This window comes from Lepidochelys kempii, chromosome 3, assembly GCF_965140265.1.
Source record: "Lepidochelys kempii isolate rLepKem1 chromosome 3, rLepKem1.hap2, whole genome shotgun sequence".
Taxonomy (NCBI): domain Eukaryota; kingdom Metazoa; phylum Chordata; order Testudines; family Cheloniidae; genus Lepidochelys; species Lepidochelys kempii.
The window spans coordinates 2200630-2222778 of record NC_133258.1 but is presented as its reverse complement, the minus strand read 5'-3'; the positions used below and the strand labels follow the sequence as shown (position 1 = coordinate 2222778).

Below are 22149 nucleotides of genomic sequence, written 5' to 3'. Positions count from 1 at the left end.
GTGAGTTACAACCTAAGACCCAGCACCAAAAATGCTTTTTCTCTAGTTCACAGTAGTCTCATCCTGGTTATTTATATTTACTGTGTCCTGATGAGTGTGGTGTTCTTATAATGTTCTGGATAGTGAAGCAGTTTGAGGCATTTCACTTCGCTCATTAGTCTCATCTTCACTGGGATGACTTTAAAAGTGTCAACTGTTGGAGGTCCTAAATATTAAAAGAGAGGGACCTGCGACAAAACAGTTGTCTTCTTCCAAATGAAGATGAGGTAAATGCAGGTATTTTAAGAAGTCTGTGAATAGAAGTATTTAGTTCAGTTCATTGGCAGATTTAAGTTCTGAGATCACATGAACTGCCAGAACTAGAATTGGATGCTGTATCACTGTAGCTTAGAATCCTACTTCTCTGATGGGAAGTATGAATGTTTGTAGCCTTTGTGATTCACATGCTGTCTTATCTGAAACTTCTCCTGCTTCAGACCTACGTAAGACCTGTCCAGGTCTTCAGCATAATTTATAAATCCTCTCTTTTACCTAATCCATGTTTGGGAGAAGTGTGAGGGCATACGGTTTTTGAAATGTTAAAAGTTGTTGCAGTAGAGATGGGATTAGTGGCCAGAGTACTCAGACTACAGAGTGGCTCACTAGATGTGACCCTTCAAATACACAGTACTATAGCTGGAATCTCAGAGTGTGAGACTATAGGTACTGGAGAAAAGACATTGGGTCCAAGATACCATGGTTCCTGGGTAGACTGCCCTTCTGAAACTGTTTTCCAGTCTACAGAGTTCCCTCCTTCCAAATGGCAGGTCTATGCCTCCACTCCTCTTTGGGGTGGGATATCACAATCCAACTGCTATCTGGGTCTGTGAGTTACACCTCCCCGATTCCAACTATTACCTCCTAGCAGATCCAACTGAGCTTGGACCCTGCCAAAATTCTCTTTTGGGAGCTTGTGGACAGTAACAATATGTAGTGATACAGAAGCAGTTTCTTCAAAACAAAGAGCTGGCCCCTTTAAGGGGAATCTGGACCCATAAGACATACATCCAAAGCAGACTGTGAAGAGCTACAAAGGGGTCTCACAAAATGGGTGACTGGGCAGCAAAATGGCAGATGAAATTCAGTGTTGATAAATGCAAAGTAATGTAGACTGGAAAACATAATCCCAACTATACGTATAAAATGATGGGGTTTGAATTAGCCGTTACCACTCAAGAAAGAGATCTTGGAGTCGTGGTTAGTTCTCCGAAAACATCCACTCAATGTGCAGCGGCAATCAAAAAAGCTAACCGAATGTTGGGAATCATTAAGAAGGGGATAGATAATAAGACCGAAAATATTGTATTGCCTCTATATAAATCCATGGTATGCTGACGTCTTGAATACGGCATGCAGATGTACCTTTGGTATGACCATTCTTATGTGCTTATGTTCCATACTTGTGATGAGCTAATTCAAGGACAGTGAGTCCGTCTAGGCTGTTAACTGAATGATGAGCACCTGGTCAGATAAGACCATAATGCCTCAGTTGCAGGGAGGTGCTCCTGGAGAAGGAAGCTCCATTAAAAGAGAGGAGCTCCAAGCAGCAGCAGGATGACTGCTACCTGTTAGCCTCTCCAAGACTACAGGCCAGGACTGAAATCCCCTCATCCCAAGAAGGAGGGATGGGAAGACACCTGAACTTAAAGGGGAGATGTTTTTAGGAGAAGCTGTTTGAACTAAATAATTTGGACCCCAGGAGAAGGGAATATTATTTAAAGACTCTGGGTTTGTGTGATGTGTACCCCAAATTAAAAAAACAGAGTAAGAGGACCAAAAAAAATGCCACTGTCGTTAAACAACAAAGTAAAAGAAGCATTTCGAGGCGTCCTTTAAAAAGTGGAAGTTAAATCCTAATGAGGAAAATAAAAAGGAGCATAAACTCTGGCAAATGAAGTGTAAAAATATAATTAGGAAGGCCAAAAAAGAATCTGAAGAATAACTAGCCAAAGACTCAAAGTATCAGCAGTTTTTTCCTCCTCTGAAGCAACTGGCATTGGCCACTGTTGGAAGACAGGACACTGGGCTAGATGGACCTTTGGTCTGACCCGGTATGGCTGTTCTTATGTTTTTATTCTTGAAGCCTGAGGGCTGTGTGCCTGTAGAGGCATGCAAAGCCCCAAGGGAGCGTTGTTTGGGGCGGCCACCATTTACAGGACTACTGAGGAATGCAGTACCTGCAGCACTACAGTAGGTCAGCAGGAGGCACTACAGGGCAAACATTCGTAGAGCTTAGACAAGTAGATTTAAAAATAACGAAAACTACTCTTTGCATTCCCCCCAAGCCTCTAAATAGACTTGTCTTAGCCTTGGCCTCCCTGCTCCTTCTGGGCGAGGGCATCGGAGCCTTCCAAAAAGTGAGGGGTCCTCTGAGGCCCTGCTCCCTCTTGGCTCTGACACCCCTCCCATTCCTCCCAAGGGCCTGCTCCCACCCCTCCTCTTCCCCTGAACGCCCTGCCCCTGGCCAAGATGAAAGTTGGAGCAGGGCAGGGGAGCCTGTTGTTCCCCCGACGGCTTGGGGGGGCAAAAGTAGCCCCCTGCCCATGTCCCCACCCCCCTCCAGGTCCTCCACCCAGGGCAGTGGAGGGACCTACGCTCCTGACAGCTGCCCATGCAATACTGTTGGAGTAGTTGCATGTGCCCTATGTGTCCTTGTGCTTGCAGTTGACAGCATAAAGGGTGGGGCTGCTATGACTCCCTCGCGGTTCCTTCTCACGGCCTGTGGTGAGAATCAGAGCTCCCTGTGTCTCTTGGAGATATAGTTTCTTTCTAGCTAGCTATTGTGGTTAAATTCTTATTGTAAATAGTTCATTAGTGTTAGCTTAGCAGTACTTTATCCCTTAGAAGGATCTCTTATTTTAATGCCTTCCTGGAGTTTGCACTGCTGTAAATATGCAGAAGTCTCTAGGCTTTAAACAGCAGGACTCCTGCAGAGATATGTTGCCTTCTAACAATGGGCGTTGAGTTTGTTTGTTTGGGCCACGGACAAATGTTCAATATGTAGGTCCTTATCTTAACTAAGAAATCCAGAGAACTCCTGTTGGAAAGGTGATTCAGGCCTACTCTGACCCTGTTTACTGCTTCTTGATAGAGCTTGAGTACTTCTCTACAAAAAGTGCTCCTTTAGTTGCATCTCAAAAGAGCATTCAAAGCTCATGGTGAAAATGAGATGCTGTTTTGCTTCTCCAGGACCTTCTTCAAAGGTCCGTAAGAGATCACTGGAAAAAGACTGAGTTAGATCTGAGACGGGCTCCTAGTCTTTGCACAAGGACGAACATCACAGATACTTCTGCAGCACTGAATTGAGACCAGAGCACAAGAAATGCTATCCTCCGGTGCTGTCAAGTTTGGTAGTGACACCCGTGGTGCTGTTGAGACTGGTACCTACTTTGTTAGTGATTTTCTGTTCAATATCTGTAGAGGTGCTTCCATCTATTTCGGTGCTTTCCATGCCACAGGTGTTCATTGCAGTCAAGGACCAGCTGTACCCATTGCTCCTGGACTCGTCACTTCTCCAGACCCAGAGAAGCTGGGTCTATTGCTGCAGTGCCAACAATGATGCCAACCTCAGTGCTGGCTCCTGCACTGGTGCTGACCATAGTACTGCTGCATACTTCTCTGGGGGCCTCACACCCTAACTGGGCCTTCTTTGATACCTACTCTAGTACTGCACTTCTGGTCCAGGAGGACTGCTATATTTCTTTGGACTCTGAATCTGGTGAGTAGGGTTCCCCAGACCGATCCCTTCAGATCTTGATGGTCATCTTGGCCAGCTTTTGAGCGACATTCTTCTTGAACGCATGCCTATGACACGAAAGGCACGTGTCTACAGATTTGCCTTTCATGGGGCACCCCAATACAGTACTTTAGTCTCCACAGTATGCGCCCTGCTTATATTCGATCCACTGATGTGTTCATCATCACACAAGGTTAGTATCTGCCACCCATTCCAGACCCAAGCCTCCTTCACCTGTGCCTGTTCCTGTCACAAAAGAAACCCTGCGTCCTCCTGTACTGAGCCAGGTGTCTTGCCTGGATCCATCAGAGAAGGAAGAAATGGAGGATATTTTTGAACCTCCCACTCTCATCTCTTCATCCTCACCAGTTTAAGCAATTGCTCCAGAAATGTCTTCCTCCATTACAGAGGATTACAAGACTTTCCAGGAGCTGATGAGAGCAGCGTCCACCCTGGGAGCCTATTTGCGTAAGTTCCTGGATACTCTCCAGACTGTAGTTCTGAAGTGCTCTTGGATCCAGACAAAATATTCTGGTAAACCCCAGCTTCTCTGCTACCTTAAACAGGGGTTCAAACAGTTTTTTTTATATAGCCGGTGCTGGGTTTCCTGGTTGTGTCTGTGGCCAATGAGGAAACTAAACAATGCCAGGCCAAATCAGTGCCTAAGGACAAAGCTTAAAAAAAAAAAGACTGGACTTTTTTGGAAGAAAGTATTACTCTACAGACAGTCTATAAATGTGACTATCCAATTAACAGGCACTGTTATAAAAATATTTTTTTTATTAATAGGGATTCCCTAGGCAAATTTGAAGAAAAGTTGCTTGAAAAGTACAGATATTAATTCAAGGCCATTGTGGCAGAAGGATGATTGACAGCAAAAACCTCCATGCACGCTGCTGTAGACTCTGCAGATGCAGCTTCCTGGTCTATTGCTAACTGGATTTTTATGCAGCTATCATCGTTGCTCCAGGTCTCAGGGATACTTAAGGAATTGCAGTCAACAATAAAAACCTTGCCTTTTCAGAGTTGTAGCCTGTTTGCAGAAAAACCTGAAGTTGCCATGAAAACTCTGAAACTCCAAGGCTATTCTCTGCCTCATAGGATTTTATACTCCAGTTTCAAAGAAGTGATATTTTAAGTCCTTTACCCTCCTAAGGAAACAGATGCTTTCAGGAGTTGTAGTAACTATGTTTGGGTTCCATTGTATTAAATTAATGGCTTATGTATTATTTTGACTGTGATTGTATGTAACCTCTCTAGGGGGAGGTGAATGCAAATTTCCCACCTCAGTTATGCGAAAACCCAGCCTTTTGCAAAAGCTTATACAAAAACCCAGAAGCTACTCCCTGAGGAGACTACCATTGTCTGCTCATTACCTGTTCCCAGAATCTGAAGATCAAAGGTCCAAGGTCTCTAAGGGAAAGACTGAAGTAGTCATGGTTGGGCTGGTTCTGAGCCAAAGGTGATATGACCTTGTAAGCACAGAAAGACCTTTTGGTGGGATTTGAAGAACTGACTACTGCCAGACCCCTTGTTGCAGTTCAGGAGTGATCTCTGGAAAGCTTATGAGCATGTGTGTAGGTTATTTTTTTTAATGTTTTCTCTGTAATGCTTTCACCTTAAGAATAAATGTACTTGCTTATAAAGGCTGTGTGCTAACATAACTGCTGGCAATTATCTTGTCCATGGCTTAAGGAGAGAAAGAAAAGTGTGGACGCTGGCCTGTTCCCAACATTGGCAGGGAACTGGGCTGCTGGAAAAAATCTTGGTCAGGAGAGGAAGAGATGTGGGTCCCTTCCCAAGAGAAGTGATAGCTCAGAAGCTGGGAGCCTAGAGTATGAGTGCCCTTTGTGGGCCACAGAGGGGGAATACAGGTGCAATTGCCATGAACTGTGACAGCACGTGGCTTCTTTGGGATTTCCTAGATCCTTCCCCTCCCTTTGGAGATTGCCATCCCTTTTCCTCAGTACGTGGAACTCCATAATGAGAAACAAATTGATTCTGGGTACTGTGGAGATAGATTATGCTCTGGAATTCCAGTCATTGCCTTACCTCCACCAACCTTACTGATCCATATTCAGGGATCCCTCTCATGAGACTGCATTACTTCAAGTGGTATTGTTTCCTCCCATAGAAGAGGTACCGCCCCACCCCCTCTACAACATGGGAAAGCAGTTCTACTCCTAATACTTCCTCATTCCCAAGCAGAGAGGTGATCTGAGGTCTGTCCTGGATTTGAGAAAGTTGAATACCTTCATCGAAAAGATAAAGTTCAGGATTGTCTCCCTGCTTTCTATCATTCCTTCCCTGAAGAATTGTACATTGCCTTCACTTTGCAGGATGCTTATTTCCATGTGACAATTCATCTGAGCTACAGGAAACACCTGAGATTTGTAATGTGAGTCATTTACAACCAGTAGACCCTTACTCCCTTTTGTCCTGTCTTCTGCCCCATTGGTATTTACCAAATGTTAGGTCGGTAGCCGCCACTGCCAAAGACATTCAGGGATCCAGATTTTTCCTTACCTGGAACATTGACTCATCCGCAGTCAATGCAGAGATCAGGCTTAGAACAATATTCTTCAAATCCAGTCATTGTTCGTACAGTTGGGAGTGAAAATAAATGCAGAAAAATTAACATTGATACTAGTTCAAAGGATCGAATTTGTGCGAGCTGTCTTTGATTTCACCACAGCGATGGCATACTTACCTTGAGACCACTTTCTGACTAGATTTCTTCATAAGTTTATGATAAAAGCTGAGCCAATATTGTCAGTTTGCTTCTACCTACATCTTTTGGGATGTATGGCACTGTGATTTACATGACTCAACATGGAAGACTTTACCTCAGTTGCTGCTACTAATCAGGCATCAGCTGTGCATATTGATCGATGTACCTGCATGAGTGCTCTTCTCCCTTGATTGGTGGATGAACCTGGATAAGCTCTCCAATCTTCTTTTCTGCTCCAGCACCAACGATGACCTTCATAATGGATTCCTTGATTAAGGGGTGGGATGTTCATGCAGGTGAGATACAAACTGAGGCTCTCTGGAAGCCACAAGAAGCTTCCCTCTGCATAAACATTTTGGAATTGAGCCATACTTTGGGCATGCAAGACATTCCTTCTTTCTATCAAAGGTTTCACATTGCAGGTATTAACAGATAACACAATTGCTGTTTTACCTGAACAAGCGGGGTGGAGCCAGATCAGTTCAGTGTGACAGTAATTGATCTGGAATTTCTGCATCTGCAACATCATCACATCGAGGATGTCTCACCTACCAGGTGTGAGGAACACTCTAGCAGATTGCCTGAGCAGAAACTTAACTCACTGTCACAAGTAGCCTCTCAAAAAGGCAAATGATATGTTTCATGGGTGGGGATTCACCATCCATGGGCCTTTTCATGATGAGCCTAAACAAGAAATGCATGCGGTTCTGTTGAGTCTAAGTCCAGGTTTGCTTACAGATGCATTTCTCCTGGACAGAGGTATTTCCATATGTTTTTCCTCCAGTTTCATTAATTTCCAAAGTTTTACAGGAACTGAGGCAAGACCATAACACAATTATCCTGATGTTGCTTCATCCAAACTGGGGCTTCTGGGACACTGATTTCCAGGGACCCTCCATTCAACCCCCAGGAATGCTTCTTTTGATCAAGGATCTGCAGTCTCAAGATTGGAGCAGAGTTCTGCATTGCGACCCACACACTACACCTCCTGCGGTGGATTTTCATTGGTTAAACTGTTTGGAAAGATTGTGCTATCAGCAAGTCCAGAATATCCTGATCTGCAGACGACAAAAATCTATGAGATCGACCTACCTCACTAAATCGAAAAGTTTCTGTGCCTGGGCTGTGACCTATCAGCTCTCTTCTACTCAGGCTTAAGTTTATGATGTTTTCAAATAGGATGGACTAAGAGTCCTGAGTTTTTGAGTTCCATTAGCCTCCATATCAGTTATCCACCCACTGATACAGGATACCTTGGTTTTTTCACATTCCATGGTAGTCATGTTTCTCAAAGAGTTTATCAGAGTTTATCCACTTATTTGGGATCCAGTTCCGCATTGGATCTCAATGTTCTCCTCTTGTGGCTTATCGGCCCCCCTTTTGAGCCAATGGCTTCCTGTTCTCTCTTCCACCTATTGGCGAAAATAGTGATTCTTTGATGGTGATAATATCTGCCTGGAGAGTTTGAGTTGCAGGCTCTTATGGCGGATCCACCTGACATGATTCTCCACAAGTCTCTTTGAGGCTGCATTCAAAGTGTGTTGAAAATCATTTTGGATTTTCACTAAAACCAATCTATCAGCTTGCCAATTTTTCCTCCTGAAACAACATTCACACAGTGATGAGGAGAGGCTTCATTCTCTGGATGTTTGTAGAGCTCTGTCCTTTTATATCAGTAGTATGAGACAATTTGGAGCATGACTTATGCAAAAGAATGAAAGGGAAGGCAGCTCTGCTCAACGAATCTCAGTGGATTTCATTTTGTATAAGGACCTGTTATGATTTATCTAACAACTCCCGTGATAGTAAAATGCCCATTTTACCAGGTTTCAAGCTACTTACGCTACTTTCTCAGTAAAGTGCCCATTTTGGATGTTTGCAAAGCTGCTTACATGGTCATCAGTACATACCTTTTTGAGACACTGCACTGTTACTCAGGTATCCCAGGTTGGTTGTAGACTTCAGTGAATCAGTTTTATAGTCTTTGTTCCAGTAGACTCCACCACCTGAAATAAGAACTGCTAGTATATAACACTTTTTTTCCTCCTTCAAATGATTCATAGAATCATAGAATATCAGGGTTGGAAGGGACCTCAGGAGGTCATCTAGTCCAACCCCCTGCTCAAAGCAGGACCAATCCCCAATTAAATCATCCCAGCCAGAGCTTTGTCAAGCCTGACCTTAAAAACTTCTAAGGAAGTTCCACCACCTCCCTAGATAACGCATTCCAGTGCTTCATCACCCTCCTAGTGAAGAAGTTTTTCCTAATATCCAACCTAAACCCACTGCAACTTGATTGTGCATATCTGTACAGTAACTGTTCTTGAAAATGTGTTGTGCACGTATATATTCCACAGCCTCCCTCATACTCCACTGCTTGAGTTGTGACCAAGCTTCTGGTATGAAGGGGCTGAGGTAGTCCCACCCTTTAAGCTCTCCATTTCAAACATGACAGGCGCAGGGCATGTGCACTGCTCCAACAGTGCTGCTACCAAAAATTTCTGGCAGAACCAGAATTTTCTGAAGGAGGGGTCCCAGAGTTCTCTCTCTGTTACTCTGCTCCTAGTGCTGCATACTCTGATCCCTTCCCAACCCCCTCTATCCGCACACCCAGCCTTGAGCTCTCTGACGGTTGTCCCCTATGCCCAGTCCTGAGCTATCTCATGCTGCCTTTGCACCCAGATCCACACTCTCCCTCTGCACATCCAGCCCTGTATTCTTTTCCCCAACATTGCCCCACACCCAGCTCCAAGCTGTCCTCCTGCACCCGTCCCTGCAATCTCCCCATCCCACAGCCAGCCCATGGCTTTTATCCAGAAAGGTGGTCAGGATGGAGAGCTCCACCAGGAGCCAGGCAGTTCTGGGAGATCCAGACTCCATCCTCCTGTCTCCACTTCCCCAGTAGGCACCAAAATCCTGGATCCAATTCTCCCACCCTCCTGGAGACTGGGGGTTGGGGTGCCTGGTGCCCATGGGAGTCAGAAGGACCGCAAATGCAAGAATGGGCGATAAGGCACACAGGGTTGCAATGCCACTTTGAGTTGGCCTGGCCACCTCTCCATTATGCCAGTGGGGAAGGGGCTCTGCTGTTATGACACCTACCTGCGGTAAGGGGCCAATGTACAGGGGGAGACTGGGTCCCCTGTCCTTCTCCTCCTCATTGCACCCGTGCTGACTCAAGTGTACTGGGTGCACATACACCGACAGTGGAATGTATATATGGACAATCCGTCTGGAAGAACAGTTGCTATACAGGTACCAAGTAACCATTTTTTCCAATTGTGCCAGCTTCAGAGACAAAACAAACTAATTAATTTAAAAAATATATATCTATTGCCTCGTATTGTAAAGTCAAATTACTTTAATCTCAAAACTTTCAAAAGTGGCATGAACAAGTAAGTGTTTGTGGCAGTAGAAAGTCTCTACTATTAGTCACTTAGGCTTACTTTCATAATATACATATGAATTTGCCAGTTGGAAATAATACAGCTATCCCAAATTTGCATCTGTTTATAATGTGTTTTTTCTTACATTTCTTAAGCATCGCACGTACTAAATTTTTATACCTTGAGGAGTTCACAGTTGAAAAATGACAAAGGTTTAGATTTGATTAACTAGTGCCAGGCAATCATGTACTAGAGGGAAATATTTTACCATGTGAACTGAATGTTAAAGAAAAAAGGTTGAAAAGTAAATAGGGTTTTTTCATTTTGATTTATAGGGGCTCAGAATTTTGATGTTATCAGACTTTCAACATATCGGACTGCCTGCAAGCTGAGATTTGTGCAGAAAAGATGTAATCGTAAGTCATAACACTTTACACTTCCATAAGCAGCTTGATTACTACATATGTACTTGATTTGGGCATATACTATACACGTAAGTTTAAAGAGTAACGATTATATCTTGGCAATTGAGGAAACTGTAGTTTAAAACCGATTTTACTTTATTTTAGAAATTAAAAACAGCGATGGAATTATTCATAAAAGATAAGTGAAATTTTAAAAATTAAGGCATGTGCAGTATTTATCTGCAGTTCTTGAAATCTTAGGTAAAATATTAGCTGATTATATAATTCACTTAAGAATATTTACCATACAGTATGATCTAAGAAGTTAAGTTTTGTAGTATTTTAGTCAGTGTTTTCTCAGACAGTTCATAGCTCATTAATATAAAGATTAATCCATAGGGTAATGTATGATGATACTTTTTACATTAATTCTTCAAACTATGTTATTTGCATTATATTTCTAATCTATTGTGTTGATCACTACAGAACACAAAGCAGAGTAGATTTATGGACTTACGCACAAATCCTCCCTTTCCTTGGATGACCCTGGATAAGTGGAGCTGGTGTAATTCAGTTGTGGGGAAAGACGGAGCATGACTTTGGGGAACTGTGCAGAAGGTGTGCAATATTGTGTGCTGAGTTGAATGGGGGATGGTGCACCTGCCATAAGTGCTACTGCAACAGTAGCCAAAGGGATTGTCTGTGTGATTTGGGAGAAGATTCTTTTCTCTCTTCATTCCTTTGGAGAACCCCTTAATCAGGCTGTGTACTGAGGACAATAATTGTCCCTTAAATTATAGAGGTGAGTGAAAAATACTTCCCCTGGGTCAACACAAGATACTGTTTGCTGAATTTTTTTCAAAGCCCTTTATTTTTGGCTTCTACTTGTATAGTTTTTATAACCTATCTTGTTAAAAAGCTTGTGTTTTCAGCTCTCTCTCATAGTTAGTAGAGGATAGCTGTGCTGAAGTGGAGGCTTAAACTGTCCAATGTGGTCTCTTTTGCTATGGTTCCATTCCTGATGGCTCAAGGATAAAGTTATGGAAGTTTCCAGATCAGGGTTTCTAATATGGTAGCTAAATATTTCTAAAAAGAAAAAAGTGAAGCTGGGTCTCAGCTTCCCGTTAGTAAATAACGATAAAGAAAAATTTGTATTTAACTAGGAGGCAAGCCAGTGGTGAATATAAAGCTTGTTCTTATAGAGATACTGTTTTCAGATTTGCTTTTATACCATTTTAGAAGCATGATGTATATTCCATTCTTGCAAGTGTGAGGAGGAAAGGCTGAAAATCCTCTAGTTCTGCCTAATTTATTTTGGGGTTGCACACAAAAAATATTGACAGAAAAATACCCATTTACAAGCATAAATTCTGAAAAATGTAAACCAGTATTTGTTTCAGTCCAACCAAAATAGAGCGTGACTTATCTTGGGAAGCAGACAATGGATGATAGGAGAAAAAAAAAGGAAAGGTCAACAGTCATGTGGGATTACATCATTGACAGGGTCAAAAGAACCAAAGGCATGGATTGACAGCCTTACTTAACAATATACAATTAAGTGTCTTTAACTTGGCCTGATCAGTGACTCAACACAGAAATCAGACTGTCATGTGGAAGATGCAAATTCAAGAGTCATTTTGAGCTTTTCACATTGTGGTAAGAGGCTCTAAGAACATCAAAATATGCAACGCCATTTTGTTTTAAGAATTTCTCATGTGACTTATTTAAGGTTGAGCTAAAAAGGGAAATAAGTATTAAGCAATAAATGACACATTTGGAGTATAAAGAAGGCTGAAACTTCTTTTTGGAAGTCTTATTTTTGTTTTTTACATTAGAAATTCAGGTTTTGTCTACCTTGGAATGCTGACAAATTGAAAAACTATTAAGATTATGACAGAGCAAATACCAAGGAAGTAAAAATCTTGTGAAACTAGTGCCTGGTCTAAACTGAAAGTTGCACCAGTATAACTAAATATACGATATTGCACCAATTTAGGTAAGGCAGTGCAATTTCATCTGTGCATGTTACTTTAAATTGATGTACGACTTGACTAAAACGCAATATACACTCAACTATATTAGTCTGGTCAAAACATTATAACCATCCTATTGTGGAAACAATTACATCAGTATAAAGGTGCTCTATACTGGTATAAAAGTTGTAAAATTCCTGTACAATAGGGGTTGTACCAGTACAGTTATTATGATTACTAAATACAGCACTCCCTAATTGAAATAGTTATACTGGTACAAAATCTGTGTAGACTAGGCTCTAGTGTCCACACATGTGATTGGAGTACAACGTCCTCCACAACTGTGCCAAAGCAGAAGGAACATGTACTTCAGGAAATTTCACAGAAGCTGGATCAGGTGGACATTGAGCTGACTCCAGCCCATTCCAGGAGGGCATCAAGCGCTTCAGGCTCCTGTACAGGAGGGCAAAAGACTAGAACTGTCATAAGAACATAGGAAAGGCCATAGTGGTCAGACCAATGGTCCATTTAGCCCGATGTTCTATCTTCCGATAGTGGCCACTGCCAGATGCTTCAGAGAATGAACAGAAGAGGGCAATGTATCAAATGATCCATCCACTGTCGTCCAGTCCCAGCTTCTGTCAGCTGGAGGTTTAGGGATACCTGGAGTATGGGATTGCGTCCCTGGCCATCTTGACTAATAGCCATCAATGGACCTATCTTCCATGAACTCATCTAATTCTTTTTTGAATGGGGCTATACTTTTGGCCTTCACAACATCCTCTGGCAACGAGTTCCACAGCTGGACTGCACTGTGTGAAGAAGTACTTCCTTACATTTGTTTAAAACCTGCTGTCTGTTAATTTCATTTGGTGACCCTTGGTTTGTGTGTTATTTGAAGGAGTTAAAGAAGACTTCTGTATTCACTTTCTCCACACATTCATAATTTTAGAGACCTCTCTCATATCTTTCCCCCTTAGTCGCCTTTTCTAAGGTGAACAGTCCCAGTCTTTTTGATCTCTCCTCATATGGAAATGGGTCCATACCTCTAATCGCCTTTGTTGTCCTTTTTTTTGTATTTTTTCCATTTCTAATGTATCTTTTTTGTGGGGTGACCAGAACTGCACGCAGTATTCAAGGTGTGGGTTTATATAATGGCATTATGATATTTTCTGTCTTATTGTCTAGCCCTTTCCTAATGGTTCCCAATGTTCTATTAGCTTTTTGACTGCCGCTGCACACTGAGCAGATGTGTTCAGAGAACTATCCATGGTGACCCCAAGATCTTTCTTGATTGGTAACAGCTAATTTAGACTCCATCACTTTGTATGTATAGCTGGGATTTTTTTTTCCAATGTGTGTTATTTTGCACTTATCAACATAGAATTTTATCTTCCTTTTTGTCAACCAGTTTTGAGAGATCCCTTTGTAACTCTTTGCAGCCTACCTCGGCCTTAACTATCTTGAGTAATTTTATATTGTCTGCAAACTTCTGCAGCCTCACTTTTACCCCTTTTTCCAGACCTGTATTGAACAGCATAGGTTCCAGTACAGATCCATGGGGACCCTGCTAATTACCGCTCTACATTCTGAAAACTGACCATTTACTCCTATTCTTTGTTTCCTGTCTTTTAACCAGTTACTTGTCCATGAGAGAACCTTCCCTCTTATCCCATGACTGCTTACTTTTTTTAAGAGCCTTTGGTGGGGGACCTTGTCAAAGGCTTTCTGAAAGTCCAAGTGCACTAGAGCACCTTTGTCCACCTCCTCAAAGAATTCTAATAAATTGGTGAGGCATGATTTCCTTGTACAAAAGCCATGTTTGCTCTTCACCAATGTCATGTTTATTTGTGTGTCTGATAATTCTGTTCTTTACTATAATTTCAACCAGTTTGCCTGGAACAGAAGTTATGTTTACTGGCCTGTAATTGCCACAATCGCCTCTGGACCTTTTTTAAAATGTCTGCATTATATTAGCTATCCAGTCATCTGGTACAGAGACTGATTTAAGTGATAGATTACATACCAGAGTTAATAGTTCTGCAATTTCATATCTGAGTTCCTTCCAAACTCTTGGGTGAATACTGTCTGGTCCTGGTGACTTATTACTGTTTAATTTTTCAGTTTGTTCCAAAACATCCTCTGTTGACACCTCAATCTGGGACAGTTCCTCAAATTTGTCACCTAAAAAGAATGGCTTGGGTATGGAATTCTTCCCCATATCCTCTGCAGTGAAGACAGGTGCAAAGCATTAATTTAGCTTCTCCGCAACAGCACTGTCTTCCTTCAGTGCTCTTTTAGTACTTCCATGGTCCAGTGGTCCTACTGGCTGTTTGGCAGGCTTCCTGCTTCTGATATGCTTAAATAAATTTTGCTGTTTGAAGAACTACCACCTAAGGACACACATTCTTGTCTGGCCTTCCTACTTATGCTTTCACACTTGACTTGTCAGAGTTTATCCTCCCTTCTATTTTACTCACTAGGATTTGACTTTAAATTTTTAAGGGATGACTCTCTGCTTCTAAACACCTCTTTTACTTTGGTGTTTAGCTATGGTGGCATTTTTTGGTCCTCTTGGAGTTTTTTTTAATTGGGTATACATTTAGTGTGATCTCTATTATGGTGTTTTTAAATAGTCTCCATGCAGTTTGCAGGCATTTCACCCTTCTGACTGTTCTTTTTAATATCTGTTTAACTGGCTTCCACATTTCTGTGTAGTTTCACTTTGTGAAGTTCTAGGGTACTATGGTGAGTTTCTTTGGCATTTTCCCCCCACAAGGATGTTAAATTTAATTACATTATGGTCACTTTTATTGAGTGATTCAGCTATAGTCACTTCTTGGACCAGATTGTGTGCTCCACTTAGGACTAAATTAAAACTTGCCTCTCCCCTTTTGTGTTCCAGGACAAACTGCCCCAAAAAGCAGTCATTTAATGTGTCTAGAAATTTTATGTCTGCATCCCTTCCTGAAGTGACATGTTCCCAGTCAGTATGGGGATAGTTGAAATCCCCCATTATTATTATTATTAGGTTTTCTGTTTTTTGTAGCCTCTTTAATCTCCCTGAGTATTTCACAGTCATATCACCATCCTGATTAGGGGGTCAGTCATATATCCCTACTGCTAAACTGTTATTGTTCAAACATGGTATGTCTATATAGAGATGCCATGCAACAGTTTGATTCATTTAAGATTTTTACTTTATTTGACTCTGCTTTCTTTCACATGTAGTGCTACTTCCCCACCAGTATGACCTATTTTGTCATTCCTGTATATATTTATACCCGGTATTACCCCATTCCATTGATTATCTTCATTCCACCACGTTTCCATGATGCCTGTTATATCAATATCCTCATTTAATGCCAGACACTTTAGTTCACCATCTTAATATTTAGACTTCTAGCATTGGTATAAAAGCATTTGTACATTTTGTCAGTATGTCATTGTCCGATGGGATGCTGATGAGGGCCAGGATGAGCAGGCAGCAGGAACTATGGAGGATTTCCCAGAAGACCCCAAAGGATGAGGCGCATGTGTTTTTTTTGCACCTTTACTTAGACAAGCTGGTTGAGGAATCCCCTCTTCGCTTCCCTGCCGCTCTGACAAATCTGAGGAGAACCCCGAGGTGTGGCAGGAAGCAGAACCTGAGGCTGGTAAGTTATAGTGGACCCCCACTTCCCTGTCAATATCAACTTGATTGTCATGCACATTGTGTAAAGAGTTGTCACTTTGGATGGGCTATCACCAGCAGGAGAGTGAATTTGTGTAGTGGGGTGGAGGGTGAGAAAACCTGGATTTGTGCTGGAAATGGCCCACCTGATGATCACTTTAGATAAGCTATTACCAGCAGGACAGTGGGGTGGGAGGAGGTATTGTTTCATATTCTCTGTGTATATATAAAGTCTGCTGCAGTTTCCACGGTATGCATCCGATGAAGTGAGCTGTAGCTCATGAAAGCTTATGCTCAAATAAATTGGTTAGTCTCTAAGGTGCCACAAGTACTCCTTTTCTTTTTGCGAATACAGACTAACACGGCTGTTACTCTGAAACCTGTCATTGTTGATTTTATGCCCAATCCTTGCTCTGCTCAACGCAGAAATGTCCCTGAGCAAGACACTGCTATAAATCAATTATTTATATTGATTTCTGATGAGTCACTTGGGGGTTAGGAGTCACTACTATGTGTTTGGCTGATGCTGTGTCTAAAAAACAGATTATTAGAGAAAAATCACTGTGCCCTGTGTGTGTACTTTTCTTGGCGAGCAGTCAGGCAGCAATGATCCTGGGGCTGTGTGAACCGGGGAAAGGGAGCAGGTAGATTTACCACGTTCCTGGTTGAGTACAGGACAATTGTAAAAATTGTAGAAAATCCTTTGGAAGATTACATTGTTTCTCTACTTTTATCACCCAACCCCAATCTTATCGTCCTCTTACAAAACTGAGCCATGTGGAATGGGGAGAAGATTTGAGGTGGAGGGGTGGGCAGTGGAAGGGGAAGGGAATACTTTGAGGAAAAGTTAGTCACAGCAGTCCTTTCTCCCTTGGAAGATTGCAGAATTTTTCCTGTCCTGATCCCTGGTGTCTTGCCTCGCCCCACTCTGAGCCATGCTGCGCAAGCTGTGGGGAATGGAGGTGGGAGAAGGATCCAGACTGGCAGTTGCAGTGGAGGAGTGAGGGCGCTGATCTGAAACTTCAGGGAAGGAAATACAGTTGCAGTATCTTTCTTTTCCTCCATTTCACTGTTGTTAGACAGGCACAGGGGCAGTATTTTCTGGTGATGCCGGGGGTGTGGTTGGTGCTATTTGTTGTTTACATTTCCCTTTTCAAGGAAACTCCATATGTTAGCTGAGAATATAGTCAATTTCCAGTTGAATTGCCTCTTAGTCCTGTAAGTATATTTCACCAAATTTTTGGCATAGCAGAAACACCAGCTAGGTCTTGAGGTTTAGTGGCAGTGTTGCAAATCTTCTTGGCCCACCTTCAGAGCTACTCAAACCCATCCATTCAGCAATATGTAGAGGGTTGACCATTAGCAGAAAAATCTTCTGCATAGATTGCCAGATCTTCCCCACAGGACTGCAAAGCCATCTCTTTTCTATTTTGGTACCTTGAAAACGGTATGTTCTTCAAATGGTCACCAACCTTTAAAGAATAATTTGCATACTGATAACATAGCCCCTGAACAGAACTGCCCCTCCCCCTGCTTTGAGACATTATGACAATTTTAATTTTTTTAAAAACATTAGAACATTTTTCTTACCATTCTTACCTCTGCTCCTTCCTCCTGGTATGCAAGACTTGTGTGAGAACCAAGGGTAGTCTAATAGTTGCATTCATGGAATGATTAAAAGTATCATAAGTGTGGCCTTCTACAGCAAAGTTATTTTATGTGATAGGGATTTCTCAGCTTCTTCCAAAGGAAAAAAAATGCTACCCTTGTCTTTGAATTGGCAGGACCTTCGTCTCCTGAGAGGGAATCCATTCTGTCAGGAGGGCAGGTGCAGCACCCCAGAAACAGCAGAGGCAGACGGAGAAGGACCCTGGAAGAGCTACTCAGAGGGATGGACAGGAGGAACAAGGAGCACTCTGAGTTCCTCAGGGCATGAGAGGATTAGTCTCCCCAGTAGGAAGACACACTGGTGAACTGGTTCATGAGCAGAAGGCAAGCCATAGGGAAAGGGAGCATTCCCTGTTGGAGAGGCTTATAGAACTGGTAGTCGACTGAGTTCGGGGTCTGCTTGCTGCCATTGCCTCTGCACAACCGCTTCTACCTCCTTCTCCAGCTGCTGCCCGGGGTACAGCTGAGCCAGAGGACCTAACCACCAAGTGACTAGAAGGAGACCATGGAGCCTGCAAGATTCCTGGGACAAACGCCCTCCACTGTTACCCAAAACCCTTTTGCCGGGGGACACCCTTGAGCATCCAGGAGGGGAAAGATGAGCTTGCAGGAGTCCTTGAATGCCACCAAGTGTTATCGTTTCCTTGACTGATGTCCTAAGTGTGATGAACATAAGATATTTTTAGGTTTTGGATTGGGCCCCACAATTCACAGCACATGAATTGCAATGGTGTAACCATCTACTGCTATTATACTATAAACACTTTTCTGTCTGCATCCCCCTCTTCCTCTGTTCAGAAATATCTGAAGTCACAAGGATATATGCACATGATGGGGAAGTGCAGTTGGTGCTCTGTGCATAGAGAAATTATTAGTTCTCGGGGCAGCAGAACACGCAACCTAAGTGTTCTGGGGCTGGAGGTTTGGTGCAAGTTCCTAACATGGCTCTATAAAGGTCTGTTTAATCATTCAGAAGTTCCTCATTCTAAAGCCACTGCTGGTCATCCCAGGTTTCCAAATGATGTGATCCTACAACACTTATTTGTTCTCCTGCACCAGAAGTGACAGTCCACTCCAGGATATACTGTGGCAATACTGGCATTCACCATATCTATACTATATGAGCTAAATTACTTGTCATTTAGCAGCAAGGTCAGCAGTCTTTGATATGTCAAATTTCTGCCCAAATTCCACCTATCATCTTGCCAAACACCTACTCCACTGCATAACTGTTTATCCCGCAATAAGGAGCGGGAGCAGAAGCACATCATCATACCATTGCTCTGTCTTCCATCCACCTTGGCAGGGAATAACAGTGAGGGAAGATGTAATGAGGAACTGCAATTGACAGATTTGTGAAGGTGGGGGACAGTACCTGGAACACAGAACAAAGCAGTTTCTAGAGTGTCTCCCTGTCTGCACTGTGCCCTGGGATACCACCCCTGTAATGGTAACACTAATGTTGTGTAACAGTGGCAGTGTGGATGTGAGTAAACGCACGTAGCTAGCATTATATTTGTGTCCAGCACAGCATATGTGAACACTTGGCATAAGTATGGAGAGCATGCATGAGTATGTACATGTCTAGTGATTGAGTATGCATGCCAATGTAGACAGAACTGAAAATGCTTAAGAGAAAAATGCTTTGAGGATTTATTTTTCACTTCTCCTTCAAGAGCTTAGAAAATTCCAGATCTATGTTAATCATTCTAGAAGTCATACAACAAAAAAAATAAGACATTACACTGTTTCCTAAGGGAAAAACAGTCAACAAACAACCTAATACTTCAGGAAAAAAAAAGGCTATATAAAGGGATCCTGGAAACAGTTTCTACCTCTGTTGGAAATTATTTTCCTATTAGTTTTATTAACATTTATCATGACTTAGTTTCCTTACATGCACTGCTTTATTAATTCAAAGGCCATTTGGTGTTGATTACATCCAATGAACAAACATTAAGTCCACATACATGTCTGTATTTCAAAATGGTGGCTGCACCCGGCAGTTGGATTTTGTTTCATGCTAAAGCCCTGACCATAGACTGTTTACTAGCCCATGCCATAGAGGGCATGTACCATCAACCTGTTTTTTTCCCCCCTCCCTGCATCTATCGTGCTCAGAATGGCAGCATGGCACAGCCACAACCTCTACCCCACCTGCCCTCTACTCTGTTCCCACAGCATATTCAAATAAAGAAAAATTCAGGTATGTGAAATTCAATAGTTTGAGATGAAGTTACAGGAGGAAAAAATGGTTCGTATTCTCAGTTTATATAAGGTAGACATTGGTGCTGCATGCCCTTAAAGGTATTAAGACTACAGCTTCCTGCTGAAATATATATATGCCCTGTAACACACATTTGTACAGGAAAATAAATTTACCTTAGGAATGGTATATCTGTACAACTCTGACTGGCTTTTCACAGGGTTTGAGAAAGACAAACAGTTAAGGCTTCAAACAATCAATACAAAACCTGGCGTATTTTTCTCTGCGTGTTGGCTACTACTTATCACCCTATTAATCTCTGTGTGCTTACATATTGATTATTTAATAATTTGTTCTAGTACCTTTCCAGGTATTGCAGTTAGGCTGACTGGTCTATAATTCCCTGGATCCTCCTTGTTCCCCTTTTTCAAGTTAGGTACTATGTTTTCCCCTCTGGGATCTATGGCACCTGCAGTGGCCAGACCTGCAAGGATGGGACCTTTATGAATGGCTGAGTGGCTGGCTAACTTGAAGGGGAAGAAACAGAAAACTGCGGATGAAATGTTTCCAGAACTCCCAAATTGAAATCAGCAGCAAGCTGGAGGTCTGAGAGGAAAAGATAGGGAGATATCAGAGAAAGTTTTGCAGTGGCCAGAGACAGAGTTGCCATGGCAAAAGACAGGGTAGAGAAGGATATACATGCGGCAGCAGCTCTTGGAGGCAATCCAGAATCAGAATGCCCAGCTGCATTGCATGCTTGTAGAAGTCACACAGACAATCGAGTGTCCTCAACCAGGACCCAGCCATGTTCTGCAATCCCTGGACAATACAGGGTACTGGGAACACAGGCATATATTCCCCACAGCCCCTAAACAGCCGTTCTCCCAGATACCATTCCCCACTCCAGCTGAAACTTGAGGCAGTGAGAACAGTTTTATCTGGGAACCCAGCTCTTTTAGGCATGATACTTAGAGCCCCAACACATGACCCCGAAAAAGCAGAACAAGAAGAGGCGGAGGCAAGACGTGTGCTTGCCTGTGAACTGGAACATACCCATTCTTGTGTTTTCCCCTCCACCGCACAATGTCACTTTAAAGCAGTATTTCATTGTTTTAATTAAAGGTTCATTTCTGTTTGTTACACAATAAATTGTTTAATAGTAAAAAACTTTAAAAATTCATTTAAAATGATTTGGTAATGCATAGTACACAGAAAAACTGTACCTTTTCCATAAGCCATAGGTTTTTATAAAAATATAAAACACAGATGCAAGATGAAATAAGAAACGCCACCCAAGTACTTATTTGGTATTTGCAATCCAGTCAAGCCAAGCCATGCCATGCCACAGTATTCTTATTAGCTATATTCAAGGCCACACATTGAAGGTGCTGCAATGTTCATAATTCATTCCCCACTCCCACCTGGATAACAGCTGCACTCACAGCTGCACATCTTCAGGCCTGAGACTAAAAGTAAAAGCAGTAAGCATCCCTGACAGTACTGCAGGGCTAGTGCAGCACAGATCTCAAAAAAGTTTGCCTTCGCCATTTTGAAATTCTTTTGCCACTGCTGGTCATCCCAGTTTTGCAGAATGATCCTTTCCCACTAATCAGCGCTGGTTTCCTGAGCCCAGAAATGGCAATGCACAATGTGATGCTGCTCCAGGAATAGTTCTGTAGTAGCAGTTGCTCGATGTCCTCCTCCTCCTCCTTCCTCTGCTACTGGCTACATTATCTGCTTGGTGGTACAGAGTGCAAAGTCCAAAACTGAGGCCACCTGGCTTCAGGAACTCAAGAAGCCCAGATAGCTTCTGCGTATTCGTGGCTGCTAGCACAATGGTGAAGATCATTGTTGGGTCCACGTTGGCCGACAGGAATTCAGAAATGGTGCTAGCCCACCCAGAAAGAGGAAGCATGGGACAGAGAGACTGGAATCATAGAAATTTTTAATTTTGACCCTAAGTCCCAGAATTCCACTGGCTTCCCCTGCACATCCCATAATGTGCAGCAAAAAACCTCTAATGCACACAGCACAATTGTGAAGCAAAGGACCATGGGATCCCCTCCCAGAAAGCCAAGTATTTAGGACACACCAAGCCCCCGACATCTGAACGTAATAATGCAAATTGAAGGAAGGCACAGTCGTCCCATGTGCATACTACTAGTATGGTCTACCAATATGTGTCAACTCAATGTGAACTAAGGCTTTAGTTACTGTTCCAGGACTATATTGTATATGTGTGTGTGTGTGTGTGTGCGCGAGCCCGCCCAAAAAATGAAATTTGATCGTGCTCATTGGAACCTAGGCAACCATCAACTTCTAGTTCAGTGATC

General features: G+C 42.6%; 1 protein-coding gene across 24 annotated transcripts in view; it reads left to right on the top strand.

Annotated features, from left to right (window-relative positions):
- DTNB (dystrobrevin beta) overlaps positions 1-22149 on the top strand; it is a 389020-nt gene that overhangs the window by 30223 nt on the left and 336648 nt on the right. For 17 of the 24 annotated variants that reach the window (XR_012157855.1, XR_012157851.1, XR_012157853.1 and 14 more), the window contains one exon: positions 10228-10308. Coding sequence is in view for 6 of the 24 variants with exons in the window: in XM_073335462.1 (XP_073191563.1) it covers positions 10228-10308 (81 nt within the window). In the remaining 18 variants the exon portion in view is untranslated. The other 7 variants (XR_012157857.1, XR_012157858.1, XR_012157856.1 and 4 more) reach the window with 7 other exon arrangements.